The sequence below is a fragment of the Diabrotica virgifera genome, chromosome 9 (assembly GCF_917563875.1).
Source record: "Diabrotica virgifera virgifera chromosome 9, PGI_DIABVI_V3a".
NCBI lineage: Eukaryota > Metazoa > Arthropoda > Insecta > Coleoptera > Chrysomelidae > Diabrotica > Diabrotica virgifera.
The window spans coordinates 61,436,860-61,462,082 of record NC_065451.1 but is presented as its reverse complement, the minus strand read 5'-3'; the positions used below and the strand labels follow the sequence as shown (position 1 = coordinate 61,462,082).

The following is a 25,223-nucleotide window of genomic DNA, read 5'->3' as shown; positions in this document are numbered from 1 at the left end:
ATTTTGCAGTTTGCGTAGAAACAAATTAATTTTTTACTTTCAAAAATCGGCATTTTGAAGGTTTTTTAATGTTCTAAAAAATTAAATTTTGAAATTTTATGTCAACTATTTAGCTTTTGAAAGGGAAGCAAAAAATCGAAAAAATCGCGATTTTTGCACTAAATTGTTAATAATTAAAAAACGGACGCGAACTCTAGGCAGGAAACAGGTAGGTTTTCATCCTATAGGTTATACCAGGGGTGGGCAAAGTGCGGCCCTCGGGCCGCATGCGGCCCTTTATACATTTTTTGCGGCCCGAGGAAAAAAAGTGAATTATTTCCATTTAAATATTTTTTTTTAGTTATTGCTAATATTAATAAATAAATATAGATAATTCAGCTATTAATTAACACTTTCGCGGGCAATTATTTGGGTTTCCGGCAGAGTTTTGTCGGCTCCCTGAATGAAATCCACGAAATTTCAACAAATGAAAACGATATTTTTTAAGTAGTTTGGAACTGTTTGGAAAATTTTAAATTAAAGCTGTAACCACCTAGTAAGTGTAACAACTGACGGAGCGCCAAATTTAAGAGAAGCAAATATTGTAATATTGAGAAAACTTAAAGATTACGTCTATGAACAATTTCCAGAACATCAGTTATTATTTTTTACTGCTTAATCCATAAGCAGGTATTGTGCAAAAATGTTTTGCAAGTAGTCAACGCCAACGTCATTTCAATTATAACTAATATTGTTAATTATTCGTTCAATAGGATTAAATCATCGTGCATATTTTTATATTATTTAATTCTTTCAAAGAAAACAAAAACAATGAAGGTTTTTTCAAATCTAAGATTTTTCAAATTTATATCTTTGTTTATTTTGATTTGATTAACGCGTGTTGCATATTACGTATGATACGTGTTTGCATCTATTTAAGCGCGGAATTTCCCTTCAAATATTTAAGTAACTAATAGCAATGTGAAAATAGAATTTACTATTTTATTTGGGAATAAGCCACAATTTAAGTTTGAAATTAAATTTATTTGACATTTCGATTTCCACTTCGGAAATCGTTATCAAAATACAAAACATTAATAAATTAAACTAATTAAATAAATGCTTAATTTATTAATGTTTTGTTTTTTTATAACGCTTTCCGAAGTGGAAATCGAAACGTCAAATAAATTTAATCTCAAACATAAATTGTGGCTTATTCCCAAATAAAATAGTAAATTGCATAAGATGTCACAAGGAAATAGCTTCAGAACAATATTAGGGAAAAAATAAATAGGTTCATAGATAAAATAAAAATAAATAAATATATAGATACACATAATATGTATATTTGAGGGAAATACCATGCTTAATTAAGTCCGAATGCTGTTTGGGGGGAGGGTTACGGTTTGAAAAATTTGAAATTTTTGATTTTTTTATTATTTTAAATGAAAGTACATAAATAAATAAATAAACTTCAAGAATACTCTCTAAAATTTTCAGCTTGACCGGAGTAAAATTACCGAAAGTAAAGCATATTTAATATCCCTACCTTCGACTCGCTTTGCAGTAGCTTGAGCGTAGTGAGAAACGTTCAACAGCTATTCCCGTCTCTATTGTAAATTACTCTGTGTTTCAAAAACATATTCCGGCGTGCGTCACTTTACGATTTGACAGACAAAAAACAAATTGAAATAGAAGTTCTCAAACCAAACGCGTTTTTCTCAAAACTGCTCTTTTCAAAGGTGGTGGACATTGTAACTCAAAAACTACCTACTTGACAGATCCACCAGAAATTTTTCACAGCTTTTCTTTAGACATTTCGTGAGATAACTCTGTTGAGATATGTTTTAGTTAACAATAATAAATATGTTGATTTTCACCCTTTTTTATAAAAATTTCATTATTTTGACTTGTATTTTGAGTGATATCAAAAACTCAAAAATCATTAAAACAAAAACTCAACATCGTTACCTCGAGAAACTCATAAGCTAATAAAATATTTTTAATTTGTTGTTTCATATGATGCATTGACGAGTTCTATTGCAAAATCCATTTTTTTAAACTGCCTCTAAAAGTTTGCCACCGTTGGCTTATTTTTCAATATTTGGTCTTGAATTTTTTTTGAATAATCTTTGGATTGTACTGAATATATGTTTATTTGAATTAAAAATAAAATAATTCTACCATCATTTCAAAGAAAATTCAAGAAAAGGTGTTTGAAATGTTGATTTCAAACCATGCCCCCCCCCCTAAACAAAATTAGTAAAAAGTTAAAAATTCGAACATGTTAAGGTAACAAATTTTGCGGCCCTCTGTAATAGACCAAAAATATTTTGTGGCCCTTACTAAAAAAAGTTTGCCCACCCCTGGGTTATACAATAACTAAAAAAGTAGGCAGCTACCTGGATCTTTGAGTGTCCCGAACATGGTGTATTTCCAGCTTATTACCCTGGTCTAGTAATGTGTTTGTGTTTCGCGAAGTGTGTTACTGTGTGAATTGGACAGTGAATTCGGTAGTTGAAATAGATGATATAAGAATTTTACGATATAACTTTGACCAGTTGTTTTTATGTTAATAGTAATAATAGTCTAAGAGCTAGAGGCGAGAAACCATCGTCATAAGTAATATGGAGTTTGGCATGTGAAATGTGTCTATTGTATGTTGATAATTATGACCCCTTTCAGGCTGACACCTCAGTGGATACAGGGAGTAGCAATAAGGGATGAAAGGGGAAAGTTAACGCAGTCATTAAAGGTTTTCACCTCCTATTTTGTTAAACCTCCATCGATTTACATGAAAATTGGTGAGTAGTTAGTGCATACCTCAAGAAATAAAACTGATATGGTGCCAACGTGCGCTTTTACCCTGGGGGTGGATGCCACCCCTTCTCAGAGGTGAAAACTATTTTATTGAAAATAACCCCACTAATCGATACAGGGACAAATTTTAAGCAAAATTTATTACCTTTAATTATTAAAATAAATCAATACTTTTTGAGTTATTAAAGATCAAAGATTTTAATTTTTCGTGAAATAAATGCATGATGTAAAGCGGTTTTTCGTAAATAATTCAAAAACTGGAAGTTTTATCAAAATAGTTATGATTACCAAAATTGAAGATAATAAAAAATAAAAGAGATTTCTTATTCGAAAAACCTTTGAGAATTAATAATAAGTGAGTTATAGGTGATGGAATATATATTTTTTTCGGCTAGTACACAAATCTATGTATTCGATCAAATAACGGGAAAACGGTGCATTTTATAAAATATATTTACTGAACACTTGTCAAAGTACTTAGAAATATGTATCAAATGAGCTCCCGGAAAAGTTGATACCATTAAATATTATGCTACAAACATTTTTCAAAGTTTAGGCTCCAAAAATTTTTATAATATTTTATTTTTATTTTAATAAGTTTTTAAAATTGTAAAAAGACATTTATATAATATATAGCAAAAATGTATTTGAATATTATGTCAAATGTGCCCATTATTGGACACCCTCAGTTTCTGTACATATTCAGTTTATACAGGGGCGGTTCTAGACCAAAAAAAGTGAGGGGAAAGGGAACACAACCGCTGAATAAACAAGATAACGTGCCTTTTTAACGAAAATTATAATACAAAAGTACTGTAAAAACTGAAGGGTGGGGCAACTGCCCCCTGCCCCTGGCTAGAACCGCCACTAAGTTTATGTCGATAGAAAAAATTCAATTAAATATCGAAATAATATAAAAATAATATTTTAGTAACATGCATTTAATAAATAATAATATGTTATTTTTATCATTCGTAACTTCACGCATGTGCTCTTAAATTGACGCTATTGTATAGGTACTTGCTACTGTCATTTCGGAGTCGGCGTTTGTATTGAATATATCCATCTCAATCGGAGCTATATCAACATCTTTTACGAGCACGATACATTACAAGTATTTGGTTGAACGCCTATAAAAAAAATCCAACACATCTGGTTATTGAACAAAATGGTTGGGAACTTGCTGAAGATAACACATATAAATTCAAATGGTTTGAAAGGCCTCAAATGTCAGAGATTGTTAGAGATATTATTTTTGAGAATGAAACAGACGATGAGATGGATGATGAGCAAGCTGATGATGACATTCATAATAGCGAAAGTGATGAAAATAATTATGATAGCGATTTTAGTGAATGTGACAGCGAAAGTGAAAAATAAATAGTATTTTCAACGAAAATTTTGATTTCGTTTATAAATTCGCAAAGTCCGTTCGTTCGTTCCTGCGTTGCCACCCCTGCAATATCTGGAGCTTATGTACCGATTTCAATGTAGTTTTGTCTCCTGAATCCAAATCTTTAAACGGCATTTCTATATCTCAAACCATCTTCGAGATAACCGAACTCAAAGACAAGTTGCACCTCGGAACCGCAATTTATGATTTTTTAACAATTTTAAATAGCGAGATAATTCTACAATGGAGACACTGTACGTAAAAATGTTAATGAAAATTTCATATTATTTCAAAAATATATTACTTCATATAAACTGTAAAAGAATTGAAATATCAAATAAATAAATATTACTTATTAATTTTAATGTAAGTAATGTTAAATGGCAGGTTACAAATTTTTGGTGCTGTCTACCCAATAATTTATGTATTATGTATATTATATTGTTTAATATACAGTGTGTCTACTTAAGTTGGACAAAAATATTATGGGACACTTTTTTATTTTTAATTTATGGGACACTAAAACCTACGACCCAATCATCAGATAGCAAATTGTATCTATATTATAGGAGGTATTTTAAAAAATATGAATTTCGCTCAAGATTAAAGTACCTTTTGTTTGGAATTAAAAACTGTGTTCTAATATATGCAATAGTTGTTATTATTATAATGAAATAATTAATAATTATTATAATAATGTAACTATTATCTACATTCTTCTAATAAAAAGAAAATATTTAATATTTTTCTCAAATTAGAGATACCTACCAATCATCATTTTCATTTATAACTCTTTTATTATTAATTTTACGAACAAAAATTATTCTTCATAAAAAGATCTGCACCGTCTAAAATCCAAGATGCAATCATAAATATAAGATTATATAAAATTGTATCGATTTCAGTCGATGTGTAAAAAATATGAATTTCGCTCAAGAAATTCGCTCAATAAAGTGCCTTTATAGCTCACAATATTTAAATAGTAGGATATAATTGCACATTAAACATAATTTTTAATTCTAAACAACTTTTCATAATAGCAATTTTCCATATTAGGAATTTAAATACATAAAAACAAAGTTTTCGTTATAATAATGCTCGCATTTTTAACTTGTTATATTTAAATTGTAATAAAACGAACTTGATAATAAATTATAATCCTAACTTCATTCCCGAAATTCCTTTAAAAATTATTCTTTTAACAAATTTCATAATAAATATATAAATAGCGTATGTTTTAATTTTCACTTTTTCCTAAAAACTCGAAAGGGTTCTCTTATTTTCATCATCACTTGCTTAGCTTTGATGTTATAAACTTCATCTGGAGCTCACTTGATAGGTATTCTTGAGTACTTTGGCAAGTGTTTAGTAAATATATTTTATAAAATGCACCGTTTTCCCGTTATTTGAGCTTGAATACTTAGATTTGGGTACTAGCCGAAAAAAATATACATTCCATCACCTATAACTCACTTTTTATTAATTCTCAAAGGTTTTTCGAATAATAAATCTCTTTTATTTTTTATTATCTTCAATTTTGGTAATCATAACTATTTTGATAAAACTTACAGTTTTTGAATTATTCACGAAAAACCGCTTTACATCATGCATTTATTTCACGAAAAATTCAAATCTTTGATCTTTAATAACTCAAAAAGTATTGATTTATTTTAATAATTAGAAGTAACAAATTTTGCTTAAAATTTGTCCCTCTATCGATTAGTGGGATTATTTTTAATAAAATAGTTTTCACTCACGAGAAGGGGTGGCATCCACCCCCAGGGTAAAAGCGCACGTTGGCACCATATCAGTTTTGTTTCTTGAGTTATGCTCTAACTACTCACCAATTTTCATGCAAATCGATGTAGGTTTAACAAAATAGAAGGTGAAAACATTTAATGACTGCACCAACTTTCCCCTTTCATCCCTTATTGCTACTTCCTGTATCCACTGAGGTGTCAGCCTGAAAGGGGTCATAGTTATCAATATACAATAGACACATTTCACATGCCAAACTCCATATTACTTATGACGATGATTTCTCGCCTCTAGCTCTCCGTCTATAAAGTTAGTCATTAAATTATATATTTGCTAATACTTTTATTCCGTTATTCCCGCATTAGTGGGTGGTCCTTTGATTTGGAATTTATTACATTGCTTATTAAACTTTAAAAAGGAGCAAGATCACCATCTTATTTTATTGTTTTTCTTCCACTAAGTGAATTTATTATTGGAAAAATTGTTCCAAATCGTCTATGTAGATTCGATTTACAATATAATCATACTTATGTTTATGTTGGGGAATTTGGCAGGTTAGTAAATTTAAAAAATAATAGCGGTTAATAATTTCTGCAAAAGACACTTTTCTAGTGTGGAAAAACAGAAACTGTCTTGTTCTTGGCAACTGGTGACTTCAAAAAGGTTTCGTTTATGCATGCTAAGACAGTCAATTTCATTGTTGTGTCTGTAGTAAATAACATAAGATGGATAACCATGAATACCTTAGTGACTCTATGCACTGGAAAACAGAGGCATGAACTAAGTAAATATATATCTTCGTATAAAATTCCGATGAATCTTTGCTCTAATTTTTGGCCAAAATTCTTTAAACGTTGAACTTTTTTACGTTTGATAAACGTTCTATATTATAGGATGTATTTTACTGAAACATATTGACAAAGGTTTAAAACATGTCTTCGAAAAGAAAACTAAAAGAAAGATGTACTAATGTATAATTTTTATTTCTCTACTATAATAACTAAAATACATAAATAAATAAATAAATAAATAATAAATAACTACAGTCTATTCAAATTCGAAGTGGTAAATTACAACTATATACGAAAATATTGCACATAATCTATATCATTATTTGCATTTCTATGGGGTAAATATATTAAACTTTAAAGTAGATGAAATAGATGCAATATCCTATAAGTAATAATATGGTTAGATCAAGTTATAAATGTTCATTTTGCATATTAGACCTGGACCCCCGTACCAAAAAAAGTTGATTACTACCCAGCTGAAAATTTGTTAATATATTAACGGCACCTAGATTACGAAAACGTCCCATCCATTTTTTCGGACAGTACTTCCAATCGATTTGTCACCATTTCATTAAACTCTGATCTAAAAATCAGACTGGTGTTATTCACCAAATGGGCATTTTAATGAGTGAAACACGAAGAACATGTCAAATGACAGGAATAATGTTGGTTGGTAATAGCAGTCTGATTTTTGCATGTCTGAGTTTAATGAAAGGGTAACAAATCAATTGGATGTTCTGTCCGACAAAATACATGAGACGTTTTCGTAATCTGGCATTCCAAATGTTTAAACTATTTCACAATTAAAACTTCCCCTGTTCCAGTGTTCCCGTACATCAAAGTTTGTCCGACTGGACGCCGTTAAGCTATTAAAAAATTTTCAGCTTGCTATTAATCAACTTCTTTTTGGTACGCGGGATCCAAGCCTATAAGCAGAAGTGCTATATGTATAAGAGAAAATAAAACTTAGAGAAAAATTCAAATGAAATTACTTGACATTATGTGAAAAATTGTACGAATATAAAGGAAAAACAAATCACAAAAGAGCAGCAAATAGAAAGATTGACAGATTTGAATATATTCAAAGTTGGACTAATAGCAAATAAAAAAACTTATTGCAAATAATATAATTAGGGGTATCTACTGTAATAATTTACCAAAACCTTATAAAAATATTATGACAACTTTTAAAATGTTATAACCATTATTTTAATATTAGTTTCTGTTTTCATACAAGCCTTTCATATAATGGGCTAATATTTTTATTAAGTACTGCAATTTTAAGGAAAATTTTATTATGGTGGATACTTTGCCTCAACTTGTGCTCTAAATAAATCTTCCAAGAAGCATTTCATGGAAAACCCAAGACATTACCCTTAAAGATACAGTTGTAAGTAATATCAATTATTACGAAGATGACACAGTACCCACTTTTGGTTAATACAGTGAAAGAGTTAAAAGAACTATTAAACTAAGTGACAGACAGACGTATACAAACAGGAATCACGTTGAACATTCAAAAGACCCAGTGGTTGGTAGTAAATAAGCAAAGAGGCGTAGGTCATCTGAAATGTAAAGGAAAATCTATATATAATATAATATGACTCTCGAATATGTGATAAGACAGTTTAATACTGGAAAAGCTAATCTTCTAACAAGTAAATCAATACAGACTGCCGCCTATTCTGACGACATCAGCATGATGGCTCACAGAATAGAAGATGCGTTAGAAAATATATTCGCCTCTAAAAACAGTGACAAAAGAGACCGGACTAGAAATGAATATTCAATATCAGGGAAAAGTCTGTTGGATAGGGAGAGAAGCGAAAACATAAGAATATCATGCAATGTAGAAGATATAAATGGATGGGTGACAAAACGGAAACAGGAGTGGAACGAACACATTAATAGAATGGCAGAGGATAGGATAGTACGAATAGCACGAGATAAGTCACCAAATGGACGAATAAGTATTGACACAACAAGAAAAAGATGGTGCGATAACCTAAACAATTTAGGAGGCTAATATTGAAGAAGAAACAGACGTTAAAAAGCCTACATACAAGAAGGAAGAAGCCGAAAAAAAATAAGAAGAGCTAGGTAAAATATACACACAGTTGAATTAGAGGACGTTATTGAAACTTTAGAAAGCTTCACATATTTGGAAGTTGCATTAAACACGGTTGGAACAGAAGCACCAGAAATACACACTCAAGGAAAACAAAGCTTATTTTTCACTCATTCATGTGTTCCATTAAAGAAATACACACGGTCAAAAATCAAGGCCTACAAAACTATTATCAAACCAATGGCGTCGATATTTGTACCTATGAACAAAAACGGAGTATGGCCATCCAGGTACAACCATGAAATCTGCAGGTACAACCATGAAATAGACACCGATCTCATAATTCGTTAAATTTCATAGTCTTTGATGGGTTGGTCATGTAGTAAGAATAGAGATGGAAAGATAGTCGAAAATATGCCTAGTTAGTAAAATTTAAGGCGCCAGAATAAAAGTAAGGCCACGGAAATGGTGAGAGGATGCTATTTGCTAGACGTAAAAACCCGGAGAAAATCAGTGCGGGCCCGGTAAGGTTGAAGGCACAGTTTGGAGTAGGCCGAGGGAGACGCCATTGGAGAGAGAGGGAGAAACCAACTGGTGCTTGAATAATAAAAGGGATCCAATAATGACGAAGCTTTTTCTAGCGCGGAAGACTGAATATTAATCATGATTGCCAACCTTCTGGAACGAAGAGGAACGACTGGGTAAGATCAAAAACAAAAGTCGCGGACAAAATAACAAAAGTTGCAAACTTAAATGGAGCTTCGCACGCCACACTGCTAGATAAAAATACCAACGTTGCAATGCAACAAAACCAACATTGGAGACCATACCAAAGTAAACGACCGAGAGGTCCACAGATGAGGTGGGTTGATGATATTAAAAGAGTAGCCGGAACCAATTGGAAATATGTTGCTCAGGATAGGGATCGGGGGAATGAGTTGGGAGATGCCTATGTCCAAACGTGGACGATAGAAGGCTAAGAAGAAGAAGAAGAAGAAATTATAGACGTTCAAGTCTTAAAAACCCTGTATGGCTTCCCAAGTAGCACCGAACGGGTTTATTAAGTTTTTTAAGGATGCTTTAAAACTATAGAATAAAACTAAAATTAAAACCAATTGGTTTTTAAGTAAACCTTAAGGTTTCAATAAAACCGCTTTCAGCATAAAAGGGCCCACACTAAAAGAGGTCAATAAAACCAAAAATAAAAACCTATTTAAAACTTCGTTTTCTTAAGGAACTGGGTTTAAAGCTGCTGTGAAGGTGCTTTTAAAACCATGTTAAAAGACACTTTAAGTGCAGGCACTTTTATAGCAAACTTAAAAAGGTTTCTTAAATGGAGACTTTTAAAGACAATTTACCATATTAAATGAGTTTTTAAACCCATATACTCAATATAGGCCAACAAATTTTTACATGTGTTATGATAGGTAGATACGTATTTGTAACCATAAAATAATAAAAAGGACTTGATTATTTCGGACTCTCAAGATAGAAAAACACTCCGCACCCAATTTTATTGATTATTTCATTCATAGGAGATTCTGACCAATAGAAAGCTACAGAAATCTGAATTAAATCGATAATTTTTGATAATCTCCCGTCGTTAAGTATATTACGTCAGATGCCCTTCGTTGCTACGAAAAAATACATTCAGTGACATTAATCACAATTTATCTTTTAAAAATTGTAAAAGTGATGACTTTCAATCGTCAAATATTTATAAAAACTGTGTGTTTAATGGTACTTACATAAATAAATTACAATAAAATTTGGGTTTTGAACAGTTTTATTCATGAAATAATCGCAACAAATTGCACTCGACCTCTGAAATTAATATAGAATTTCAGAGCTCTTGTGCAATTACTGCTGATTATTTCATTCATAGGAGATTCTGACCAATAGAAAGCTACAGAAATCTGAATTAAATCGATAATTTTTGATAATCTCCCGTCGTTAAGTATATTACGTCAGATGCCCTTCGTTGCTACGAAAAAATACATTCAGTGACATTAATGACAATTAATGTTTTAAAAATGATAAAAGTAATGACCTTCAATCGTCAAATATTTATAAAAACTGTGTGTTTAATGGTACTTACATAAATAAATTACAATAAAATTTTGGTTTTGAACAGTTTATTTCATGAAATAATCGCAACAAATTGCACTCGACCTCTGAAATTAATATAGAATTTCAGAGCTCTTGTGCAATTACTACTGATAATGTTAACAAAAATAGGTCTAAATAACTCACGCGCCGTAAACTTTCTGACTTTTGGCGATTAAAAAATAATAATAATAAAACAATTTAAATGCGAAAAATATTAATTCGAAAGAAAAATAATTTTATCTACAATTTTAATGTTTTAATGTTAAAATAAATCGAATTTATGTCTTTAAGCCACTTATTTAAAATTTTTATGTGAGCCTTATATTGTAATCTATCATGGCTTTCAGCATCTCCAGAAAGCAATATGGCCGAAAACCAAATAAAACTATTTAGTCTATCGACAGAGAATTGTTAAGATCAAATGGTTTTATTATATACCTTTCCAAGAGCATATATCCTACATAAAAGCAAAGTTGCCTTGGAATTAAAACCGTTTAGTTTTAACGCTGCTGTCAATAATGCCACTCGGTTTTAATGTGAATCTAACCTTAAAATCGAGGCGTCGTTGTGCTGTGTGTGTTGTATTCTTTGAAAAATTAGCCGTAATGACCAGTTCGTTTATATTATAAGTACTTGCGACTTATTTCTTCCATACTATCTGTACTCCCACTTTTTACAACACACTACACCACTATTTCGCTCTAAAACAAATGGCCGACCATTTTGGACTTGAAAGAAGAGGGGATGAGTTTAGCTTTATTGTTTCTAACAAGAAGCATAGTTTATTCTTTACGATAACCAAATTGATTCAGTTAAGAGCGTTTGATTTTAATATAGCCTAATATTTGAATCGATTATTATTTAATGGGGGTAAGCGCCATTTTCTACTTTTCGAGTTACAGTAAAAAACCCTTCTCTCTTACTTTATCCGCGTCATTTGGTGTTAAAAGAAAGCAAGCACTGATGCCCTGCTTGGATATAGTTTATACTGCGAAACTGCGTTTAACACCAAATGACGTGCTTTTATAAAGAGAGAAACGTTTTTTACTATAACTCGAAAAGTTGAAAATGGTGCTTACCCCCTTTCAACAATAAACGACTCAATTGCTTTTAAGAAAGTAACTTTAAAGAAAACCTTAAAAATAGTTTTAAGACATATGACCTACTGACAATAGTCTTGAGATCAAGTAGTTTTAATAATAGGTTTTATTAGTCATATTAGGAGAATCTTTAAAACTGCAATAAAACTAAAAGGTCACAAACTAGAATCTAATAAAACTAAATAATCCAGAAGTTCTTCACAAAACTGATTAGTTTTAAAGTAAACTGAGAATAAACCATTTTAAAACTACAATAAGACAAATTATCTATTAAGATTAATTATTCTTAATTGATACTCTTATTAGATACTTTAAAACTAGTGAAAAATGCTTAACAGTTTTAAAGTTCTAACAGTATATCTACAAGGTAACTTTAAAGCCATTATCTTCTTATTTGCCACAATAAAACCTTTATAAACCTTAAATAAAACTAAAATGTTTTTATTGTGCTACTTGGGTTATATACTTTTAAGGCTGTTTAAGGAGTAAAAAGATTATATAAAAGCATATAAAACGCTTCAAGCAAAGACTTTTTAAATCTCACAAACTTCTGCTGACTTGTGAAAATGACTCAGATATAAACTTGCTACGCATAATTTAAAGAATTTAGCATTAATATTATGCTATGGAACATATATGATCATGCAATGTCTTTTTTGGTTTTATTTCGTATAATGCAATGTAAGTAATAACAGAAACTAATATAAATATTGGTATAATTGAGCTTTTAATTATATTGTTATTAACATATTTAGTAACTGCTTTTTGGAATTTGTTTGGAATAAGCCATAGCATTGGCACTTCTGCCCCATCCATGATGGTGATCATCTTGCTCATAGATATCATCGTGTTCATAGTGATGATCATGATGAGAATTTTCGTAGTAAATAGTCTTTTGTTTGCCGTGTTTGACCAAAAAGATCAATTTGGCTACAGACACTCCCAAAATGGCTACCGTTGTTAGAGCAAGTTTTAACAAAAGACCAGCTTGTAGTAGTTTCACCAATAGACCTAATTTGGCTACAACGGCCAGGAAAATGGCGAGGAACTTTCTCTTCTTCTTTTTCTTCTTCTTTCTTGCTTCTGAAAGTGAGGTTTGATATGATAGTTTTGGATGAAATGCTCAGTTTTTGCATTCGGTTAGTGACATGCGATGAATCTTTAGATGGAAACGAAGCTGCAATGGGTACATTTCTAAAAACCATTTATGAGATTCTTTAATTGGCGTTTAAACAGTTGTGCAGTCTTTTATGTGAATTAAAACAAATTCTAATGGACAACGAATCAAGAGCAATAATCACAAAGATATTCAACAACATAATATTCAACTCTGGAAAAATGCCAACCGAATGGCTGAAGTCAGCTCTTGAGTCTTGGATGATGCAAAACCATGAGAAAACAGCATCAATTTATAATGCAGCATCTTTCGTGATCACAGATCATCAGAATTGCATGATACCTTCTGATATAATTTTAGGACTCAAAAAAGCGGAATACATCCCTTTGGTCGACATATGTTTGACTGAAGTAGATATGTTTTGAAAGTATGTGGACAAGTGGTACTGTGGATCATCAACCAGTTAATGCATATGATTATATTGTACCAAGTGAGTCGCCTAATGGTTCTCTTCTACAAGTAGAAGAACGAGCCACTTCAAATTATGCAAAAATCAATGTTATTGATCCAGAAACTTGTCCAAGTCAAACTTTTCTTTCTCCTGGCGATTTTCGTGGTTATTCAAAAACATAAGAATAAAAAACTGATAAAAATTCGAGGAAAAAAGGCAATACAATGTTGACTACGGGCATTCCAGAAATGAAAGCCATTTTATAAAAAAGAAGCCTGTTCCACTTTCTATGAAAATGGTAGCAAATACGCTTGGAGCTAAGAAGAAAAAATCTGCACGAACAAAGGACGTTAATTCATCAGAAGACGTTCGATATGTAGACATGAACGACGAGATTGATATAGATGAGGATTTGTTTGCTGTTGAGCCTGATCACTTTGCAGATATTGTTCTATCTTCCTGCTTTAGATGATTATGTCTTAGTTGAATTCAAAACTAGGAGCTAATCCAATTTCTACGTTGGTCGAATCACCAAGAGGAAAAATGGTGAGTGAGACTGCGAAGTCAAATCCTAAGATACCGAAACAACTTTGTGGAGTCTCCTGCAGATGACATTGCCTCAGTTAATGGTACACATTTATAAAAATGCTGTTGAGAAATCCATCTGTGACTCAGGGTTCTCGGAGACAAAAATGTTTAATTTCATTCGGGATTGATTTCAACAATTCTAACTTGGAATAAACTTTAAATGATTTAAAATCCACGAGGAAAATAAACTTCCTGTAGCTGGATGTATACCATAAATCACAAAAATACCAAGTTTTTTGTAAAAGGTATATATTAAAATACCCTAAATAAGGGTCACAATACAAAACGTTTTCGGATTAAGGAATCCATCATCAGTGTTTAAAAGCCCTAAAATTAAGTATAACCTAATTAAATGAGATAAAAGTTAAAATTTACAGAGGTTTTCAAGAACAAGAGGCCATACTTACAAAATTTGCATGCCTGAGCCACCAAAATGTATAGGGTAAAAACCGATTAAATGTAAATCATAAAGTTATTTTACATATTTATATAAAATTCATCGGATGTTATAGATAAACCTGGATGTTACCCAGGGCAACACAGGACTCTCCCCACGTGGTTGGAACTTTTTTTGGAGAAAACCTCACATATTGGATTTCAATGGCCAACTGACAACTGAATTCAAGAGCAACCCAAAATGACATTAAGAACTGTCAATGTAACCTAGTTGTAATATTACTTCAGCCACAACGTTAAAGATTATTTTGAATGTTTTAAGATAAAAAACAGTATCAAATTTACAAATATTAAAAATAAAAGATGTTCGCAAAATATGAAAATTTTTCCCTTGAAATAATGCATTAATTAAGTATTCAAATAGGGAAATAAAATGTTTACGTTACAGGAAGTTATGCAGTCAACAATACCAATAGGTGTTGTATTAGTGGTATGAAATTATCAATACGATTAGACAAATAATGGTAAAGGCCTTATACTAGGAACACAAAATAGTATGTAATGTGTACATATGTGTACGATTTTAAGAGTATTGATTAAATGATAATTGTTTAATGACTGATAACTTGCTTCGTAGTCGACCCAACATAAATTGGATAATGATATAAAAAGTGATATGATAATTATAGAAATACTGTTTTGATTTTATCTGATTGGAAATGAGACTAGAGTAGCTTGATGAAACTGAGTCCTCCAGAGACCTGACATCAAATTGGTTAAAAATGAAATGATTTTAAAATATGGGGGGGAGTAGTAAGGTATGAGAAATCTGACAGAGTATGTTGTGATATTGGACCATGGAAGATGTGTAGTGTGTTGTTATGAAATGAGAGTTATCTAATCTATCAGCTTTACTTTCCCAAAATTTAGCTCCTTCATCACATATACAACCACATCTATCAGAATTGAGTCTCATTCCAGCCACCTGTCTTCTTAGCCTCATCTCATAGCTTATAGATTAGATAACTCTCATTTCATAACAACACACTACACATCTTCCATGGTCCAATATCACAACATACTCTGTCAGACTTCTCATACCTTCCTACTCCCCCTCATATTTTACAATCATTTCATTTTTAACCAATTTGATGTCAGGTCTCTGGAGGACTCAGTTTCATCAAGCTACTCTAGTCTCATTTCCAATCAGATAAAAACAAAACAGTATTTCTATAATTATCATATCACTTTTTCTATCATTATCCAATTTATGTTGGGTCGACTACCAAGCAAGTTATCAGTCATTAAACAATTATCATTTAATCAATACTCTTAAAATCGTACACGTATGTACACATTACATACTATTTTGTGTTCCTAGTATAAGGCCTTTACCATTATTTGTTTAATCGTATTGATAATTTCATACCACTAATACAACACCTATTGGTATTGTTGACTGCATAACTTCCTGTAACGTAAACATTTTATTTCCCTATTTGAATTCTTAATTAATGCATTATTTCAAGGGAAAAATTTTCATATTTTGCGAACATCTTTTATTTTTAATATTTGTAAATTTGATACTGTTTTTTATCTTAAAACATTCAAAATAATCTTTAACGTTGTGGCTGAAGTAATATTACAACTAGGTTACATTGACAGTTCTTAATGTCATTTTGGGTTGCTCTTGAATTCAGTTGTCAGTTGGCCATTGAAATCCAATATGTGAGGTTTTCTCCAAAAAAAGTTCCAACCACGTGGGGAGAGTCTTGTGTTGCCCTGGGTAACATCCAGGTTTATCTATAACATCCGATGAATTTTATATAAATATGTAAAATAACTTTATGATTTACATTTAAAGGGTTTTTACTCTATACATTTTGGTGGCTCAGGCATGCAAATTTTGTAAGTATGGCCTCTTGTTCTTGAAAACCTCTGTAAATTTTAACTTTTATCTCATTTAATTAGGTTATACTTTATTTTAGGGCTTTTAAACACTGATGATGGATTCCTTAATCCGAAAACGTTTTGTATTGTGACCCTTATTTAGGGTATTTTAAAATATATCTTTTACAAAAAACTTGGTATTTTTTAAATGATTTCGTGTTTGTGCCACAATAGAACCAACTGTACTTTATTTTTTTTACTATTTAGAATTAACTAGATAAATAGAGCTGTTTCTATAAATATGGTGTTTTTTCTCAGTCGTTTCAGGTAACCTTAACCTTGCCTCTGTTTGATTGTACCCTGGGCATGGGGCACAATCAAACAAAATTAACATTTTGGAAAATGACCGCCCACGATCACACATAATGCAAGAAATAATGGTTGACACTAAGGTAACAGGAAAAAAATAAAAAGTTGAAAACAGTCTCAGCTGGAATAGGTATTGGTAAAACCAACTTTTGTGTCTCATTGTGCCCCAGCTTCCCCTAGTTATCTTGGGAAGTTGAAATCGAAACGTCAAAATAAACATATTTTAAATCAAAATTGTGATTAATTGCAGTTAAACAGTAAAATAATTGAAATGCCACAATAAAATCGCTTCTGAAGCATTAAAGTGGGTACAATAAAAACATTAAAATTTTACTGATTTCTTGAAATAAAAATTAATTTTTATTATATTACTAAGTCCACACATTTTCATTCTGTTTTTTATAAAATAATTCAAACCTCTATATAGTCCAAGAACCGAAGCTTTTCACCTCGCAATTTTTACAGAATGGATCGATTTGCTTGAAAATTTGAGAATAAGTATTGAATAATCCAAGAATCAAAATATATATGATGCCGAAAGGCGCTTTTCCCATGGGGGTGGAAATTTTTTATTATATTTTGACCGCAAAGTTGACAAAATCGTTCATTCTAATCAAAAAATGTTTTATACATTTTTTTGATAAAATTAATAGTTTTCGATTTATTCGCTATCGAAAGTGTTAGTTTTATATCGAAAAAATCAATGTTTCTCAATTATACTCATTTACGATTCACTCAATTTTTGCCGTAGTAAAAACTTTTTTAAACCAAATTCGGGGGAATTAAATAACTTACAATTTCATATTTAAACATTTTTCGTATCTCTGATGCTAATCTTTATATTCTTAAAAAAATGGCATTTTTTTACCAAATTACAAAAATTCGTTATTCGCTTTTAACTCCAGTTTACTAATCATTCTAAGCCAGTCAAACTTCTAGAATCTATTAAGAATACATAAATAAAGACGAATGAATAAGGCCAATGACTAAAAACACCGCTAACTTACATTATTATGCTTCCAATTGGATTTCTCCTTTTTTTTTTTAAATATATTGATTTTTTAACCGTACTTTTTTATTTTTTATCTTAGAAAGTTTGGTAAAAAAGAGTTTCGTAGGTTTTTATAAGATACACAAGGCTATTAATATTAAATCTTCCTAAAAGCCTCAGCTGCAAAGAGATGACTTTGAAAGGGTTGGTAAATGTGGTTTTTGCATGTTATTACAAGTTTTAATTGTCAATAGCTCACTCAATTTTTGTCGTAGAAAAAATTTTTGCAAGCCATGTTCTTGGGAATTAAATAAGCTTCAATTATTTCAGATTTAAACAATTTTGCGTATCTCTGATGCTAATCTTCATATTCTGAAGAAAAAGCCATTTTTTCCAAACTACACAAACTCGTTATTCGCTTTTAACTCAATTTTTTTAAAAACTAATCATTCTAAGCCGTTCAAACTTCTAAAAACTATTAAGAATACATAAATAAAGAAGACAAAATAAGGTCAATGACTAATTTTAATTAGGGTGGTGATTAGGAGGTTGCTTCCGATCACTTTTTCGCTGAAAAAAATACGGACTGACATTCTTTTCATTATAAGTCACTTAATTTTTGAGCTAGAGACTTTTTTTATTTCTGGAGATAGATACTTTTAAATACTTTAAATTAGTTTGAACAAGTTATCCTCGAAAAATGCATAGTTTTCCCGTCTTTTGACTTTTTTTGGCTTTAAGGTAAAACCCACACAGCCAGATACAAATTTTGTAAAAGAGAGTGCAAGGATTTGACACAAGGATTACACTCTTCTCGCCCAGGGGCCGATCAGGGCATTTTATAAACGATCAAAGGTGGGTAGGTCTTTTGATTTTGAAACTACAATATTTAGCATTTGACGAAGAAGAGCTAACATATAATAAAGTATAGCTCGTTTACTATTGGTCTTAAAGAAAATTAAAAAAACCGATTTTGTTTATTTTTTTAAAAGGTACATTTTTGTTAAATAAAGTTGTTTTGATAAAACCAAAACTTTTGGAGTTATTAGCAGAAAACTTATTAAAACATTGATTTTTCGATATAAAACTAACATTTTCGATAGCGAATAAATCAAAAACTATTAATTTTATCAAAAAAATGTATAGAACGTTTTTTGCTTAGAATGAATGTTTTTACCAAATTTGTGGTCAAAATATAATAAAAAAATTCCACCCCCGAGATGAGGTGGCAACCACCCCAATGGAAAAAGTGCCTTTCGACATCATATAGATTTTGATCCTTGGACTCTCCACTACTTATTCTCAGATTTTCAAGCAAATCGATCCATTCTGTAAAAATTGCGAGGTTTTGTCCTATTTCCAGCTTCATTACGGCTTGGCTAATTCAAGCTTCAAAGAAGATTATTTGGTAGAAGCCGAAAGGAGCAAAAATATTATCGTAGACGAATCTTTAAGCATAGTACAATATGACATGGGTTGCCTCTATAGTAGATGGAACACAAAAAAAAAATTAAAATTCCACAAGGCGAAAGGTAAACAAATGTTCGAAGCTTCGCCATAGGTACAAAGAGTCCGACTAATTTTTTAAGTTTTAACCAATACAACCAAAAATTCTGAAGGTATGACTTGCACAACTGTTTTAGGAGTATTATTCTTATATGCCAACTTTTTATAGATACATATACATAGGTATACCTACAATTTATTATTTCCTTGTTAACAGCTATAGTTTTAAAGAATGTGGTAGATATACAATGAATGAAGCAGCATTTAGAAATGTTTAAAAAAGGGTTAGAATAATTAGACATGGATCTTAGCTAACCTTTTATTATTGCTCCTATACACATAATGCTACTGAGGTTTTATGATGTCACACCACTTAGAAACTATACAATAATAATAAATACAATAAATAAATAAATAAATATAAATACATAAATAATATCTAATGGAAAATAAGTATGTTATTAATAATTTGATGATGAATTTTGCTAGAAATGAAATGTTAATAGTTATTATTATTGATGTTATTGTTAAAACTATTATTTAAAGCATCTGCTGATTCTAGAGTTTCTAATGTTGAGGATGGTTTCTGCCTCCGAATAAAGTAAAAAGGATTAGTGTAGTGGTCAGTTCAAATAAAATGCAAGTTGTATTCTAATAGTCTTGTCTTGTCAGGCATAACCACAAACACCAATACAAGGTAGAATAAACACTTAGTTTGAAATATGCATTACGCCAAATTCATAGAGGTAATTAATCAATCATATGTCATGTATAGTGACTCTTAAACTTTTCTAGTCTACTAATTAACACCACGAGTGTTTTTGATAATTACACGGCATCAAATAGAAAATAATTATCAAATTTAAATATTAACTGTATTAATAGTTATAAATTATTTCGTATTATGCTAAACACCTAGGCTACAAATTATTGAGACTCGATTTTATAAAAAATGCATTTTTTATAACGGTTAACAGAATGTAAAAACGGTATACATGAAGGTTCACATAGAAAACCGCAACTTATATTGATCTCTGAAATACGGAGAATTATAGCCTTGGCACTCTACCGTTCTTGACAACACTTTCCAATACATATATATGAACAAAATAGAGAAAGAGAGAAATAGGTCTGGATCCCGCGTATGAAAAAAAAGTTGATTAATAGCAAGCTGAAAATTTGTTAATAGCTTAAGGGTGTCTAGTCGAATAAACTTTGATATATGGGAACACTGAAACAGAGGTAGTTTTAATTGTGGAACAGGTTAAAAATTTGGAACGGTCAGAGCACGAAAACTGCACATTTATTTTGTCCGACAGAACAGACTTAAACTCTCCGAACAGAGATTAAACTCTCATGAAAAAATCAGACTGCTATTTATTACCTGTCATAATTCCTGTCATTTGACATATTCTACATGTTTCACTCATTAAAACGCCCATTTGGTGATAAATAGCAGTCTGATTTTTGCATGAGAGTTTAATCTCTGTTCGAAGAGTTTAAGTCTGTTCTGTCGGACAAAATAAATGTGCCGTTTTCGTGCTGTGACCGTTCCAAATTTTTAACCTGTTCCACAATTAAAACTACCCCTGTTCCAGTGTTCACACATATCAAAGTTTATTCGACTAGACACCCTTAAGCTATTAACAAATTTTCAGCTTGCTATTAATCAACTTTTTTTTCATACGCGGGATCCAGACCTAAAAGAGATATCGTAGCGGATATCGAAAACTTCATTAGATTGCATTTTACTTAATTTAAAATATTCCTTAAACTTTTGTTCGGTATCTTTTAAATGGTTTTCATTAAAACTTTAAAAATTTACTTAGAAGTTTCTTCCGTTCTCCTTTGAAATAGACTACTAACATCACCTCTCTCATCTAATGTCGGTAGCAATACATAACTATTCTCTTATATTCTTCCTCTTCTTCTAGTAGCAAACATAGTAATATTTTTCTCTTTCCCATAATAAACACGTACATCCAACAACACTCAAGACAAAAATGAAATATGTATTATTAAAAAAATAAAATGCACTAAGCAGTACGCATTTTGAATAGACCACCAAAATATGCGGAGTCTGCTGGCGCATGTAGAAGCACGATGCAAGCAAGCGTACTCAGCTTGAGGAATCCGAAGTAGATGGACCATACCTTAATGTAAAATTATAGAGAAGGCACCGTAAAAGTAATATAAGGAAAATTTTCTACACGTTGCTTTAACTCACAATTTTTTCCTTAGGTATTTTCAATAACGACAGGGATATAAACAAAAAAATATAAATAAAGATAAAAATTAAAATTAAAACTTAAAAACTGCAAATTCAAAAGATCATTGCAAAAATGCGAATATACACTCACGTGCAAAAAAATTGATCCACTTAAAAATTTGGTCAATTTGATGTAACGAACTTCCTAATCCCGTTGCCCGATTTAAGTGATTTTTTACCATGTTATTATTATTACCTTATTTATTCAAAATATGGCTGTAATAATATTGTTGCTAGACAGGTAAACTGCCATTGTATACTGGGTGTACGAATCAAACTGTGTTTTTTCTCAAAGCTCGCATCACCCTGTGAACTATTCTAGCATTTATAAAATACTGAAATTAAAACCCAACTACAGCCTCAGGTCTTCTTAACATTCTGTTTTTAGATTAATTCGCTTATGTTGGATAATAAAAAAGTTAGGTACTTTAACAACTGACCATGTTCGTCCTCAGTAGAGGGTGTTTGCAAATTAGTGCGACAAAATTTAAGGGGTAATTTTACATTAGAAAATAAGGTCAGTTTGCTTTATAATCATATGTCCGCAAACGCTTCGTTTTCGAGATACAGGATGTTCAATTTGGTTTTACAAACTGATGATTTATTTATTGCTTTAAAACCATCTGAGATATGCAAATCAAATTTGGTGGGATTTAAGACGTGGTTATTGCACATTTTTTGACATACAATTAAGAATTTAATATTCACCATTGGCGCGCAAACGGGTATTATGACCTATCATATTACCCGTATGCACGCCAATGGTGAATATTAAATTCATAATTGTATATCAAAAAATGTGCAATAACTACGTCTTAAAACCCACCAAATTTGATTTGCATATATCAACTGGTTTTAAAGCAATAAATAAATCGTCAGTTTGTAAAAAACAATGAATATCCCGTATCTCGAAGACGAAGCGTTTGCGTACATATGAATATAAAGCAAACTGTCCTTATTTTCTCATGTAAAATTACCCATTAAAGCTTGTCGCACTTATTTAGAAACACCCTGTACTGATGACGAACATGGCCAGTTGTTAAAGGACCTAACTTTTTTATTATCCAACATAAGCAAATTAATCTGAAAACAGAATGTTAAGAAGGCCTGAGACTATAGTTGGGTTTTAATTTCAGTATTTTATAAATGCTAGAATAGTCCACAGGGTGATGCGAACTTTGAGAAAAAAACACAGTTTGATTCGTACACCCAGTATACAATGGCAGTTTACCTGTCTAACAACAATATTATTACAATGATATTCATGATGATAAGGCTATAACATGGTAAAAAAATCACTCAAATCGGACAACAGGTTTAGGAAATTCGAGCATCAAAAATGGCCAAATTTTTGAGTGGATCGATTTTTTTGCACCCGAGTGTATTTGGGGGCAAAGATTGAAAGAAATCGACGCACTGAAACAAAAATCGAACAATGAATCATAAAAATTAAGAGCATAGTAGGTATACTAAACTTACTACTCTGGTCAAAAACTATTTATAAACAAGAAAAAATACAAGTGACTGTATAACAGTATTTGTAAAAGCGTTGTACCGTATGGGTGCAAAACCTGGCAACTCACTAAGAGAACAAAATCTCCTTGTTCCGGGAACGGAAAGCTAGAGCACATCAGCAGGTAATTATATCCTCCAGAATGGAAAATCTGCGGGTGCAGAAATCACCGTCGTAGAAAGAAAATGGCTTATTTGGTATGGAGATTTACAGAGAATGACAGACCATCGTCTACCGAAGTTAGTATGGACTTGGCAGCAACCTGAGGGAAAGAACGAGGAAGACTCAACCGACATGGCTTGATGGAGTCCAAAAGGCTTTCCAGATATAAATCTACGACCAAAAGACTGGGCCGATAGACATGAATGGAGACTGAGAACCGGAAGGCATAGAAGACGTCAGGGTACACCGGACATTATATTTATATAAACTTCAAATCGTAGTTGTAGGCAATTCTCAATTGTTTTCAAATATATTTTCAAGATATTATTAAAGTTTTGAAACTTCTTTTCCAAGAGAATTGATCAAAATAAAAAATGATGTGGTTAGAAGTACAGGCAACTCTGGTTAAAATTTAAATACATAAGATAAAATATTCAAGTATATTCTATAAAGACAACAAACGCAAAACTGTTTATAGTAGGGGAGGAGAGTATGCTAAATTTTCAGTTACTCGAGCGTTATGGGGACCTATTGGGTTGTAAAAAGTAGGTTCTAAAACCAAAAAAAGTTAAGTTTTATATAAAGTGGGGGACTTTCCATTTTTAAATTTAGTCTTTTTTTAGCCCGGGAACAGTCGCACTTACTTCTGTAACGTGAACAGTCGCGTGTTAGATTTTATCTCACAATACGAATTTAAATACAAATTTACAAAAAAAATTTATTTTATAGTATTTTTATTTACTTCTTATGTTAGAAATAGTATTTCTAACAATTATTAAAGCTAATTGGCTCTCCCCAAAGGCATAAATTCCACAAAAAGAAGAAGAAAAAAAAAACCTATGCATTACTACACCCTTCCTCGAGGCACTTACGAGTGGAAAGTGATGTTACAAAATTGTTCATCAAGTTATCGCGAAAAAGGATAAAATGTTAGATTTTTTCGAACGCTGCGCGACTGCTCGCGGGTTAGTCTCATTTCCAACAATATTTTTTTCTGATTATAGCGCCTTCTATCTATAATTCGAAAAAATGTCTAATAAAAGTTACTTATTTTTACGTAAGGAATCCAAATCTTCAATAAAAAATGGGGGCTCATATTTAAGATTCTAAAGGGTACATTTACAGGGTACAAGGTTTCTCCCCATGTGACTTCCTGACGGGCTCGAGTAACTGCAAAAATCCCCGCTTAGGCGCCCCTACCATTAGTACAGTACGGAAATGTAAAACAAATAGGGCAAGACAACCCCGATATGACTCAATTTACTCTTTTCATTTTTCTAATATTCGTATCATCGATCTTAACCTAACTACGTATATTGTTCTGTTCACTGTTTAAGTATTTCCTATGTAAACAACTCTTGACGAACATAATTGGATACAATCGTGGATAATTGGATATGTCAAGACTGTTTTCGATCTTAAATTTAGCAGGCACGTGTCAAGAAATAACTGCTTGTTTTGATCTAAAAGTCATTCTCATCATTTAATTCAATTTTGAAGTTATATACTTCTATACCACTGAATTCCTACCCTAATTATTTTACATCAAAAGTAACTTTTGATGTAAATAAAATAGCATCTAATAACTGTTATTAGATGCTATTTTAAGATAGTCCATTGAAATGTTACATTTAAGGTTGCGTTTTTCAGAGGACGCAATTTTATTTTTTTTAATGTAGATTTTATTTATTATAAACAGAAATAAGTGAAAATTTTGTAACAAGTTTATTTGGAGGTAATAACTTTTTTTCAGTACATTTTAGATTACAATAATATCACAAATGGACGAAGAAGTATTGGCAGACCAAGAAAAAGATGGTGCGATAACTTAACAAATTTAGGAGGCTAATATTGAAGAAGAAACAGGCTTTAAAGCCTACATACAAGAAGGAAGAAGAAGAAGAAGAAGTTAACATCACAGCAATTTTGTAGAAGGTTTTTCAACGAACAATT

General features: G+C 31.3%; 1 protein-coding gene across 3 annotated transcripts in view; it reads right to left on the bottom strand.

The window, feature by feature from the left end:
* The window catches only part of LOC126892510 (uncharacterized), a 301,445-nt gene that overhangs the window by 34,671 nt on the left and 241,551 nt on the right, over positions 1 to 25,223 (bottom strand). The window contains exon 3 of one of the 3 annotated variants that reach the window (XM_050662067.1): positions 6,915 to 13,101. The exons of the other annotated variants lie outside the window; for them this stretch is intronic. Within the exon in view, the coding sequence (XP_050518024.1) occupies positions 12,770 to 13,101 (332 nt within the window). The 3' untranslated portion in view covers positions 6,915 to 12,769. Of the gene's footprint in view, positions 1 to 6,914; positions 13,102 to 25,223 lie in introns of those variants that run through there. 3 annotated transcript variants of the gene reach the window in all.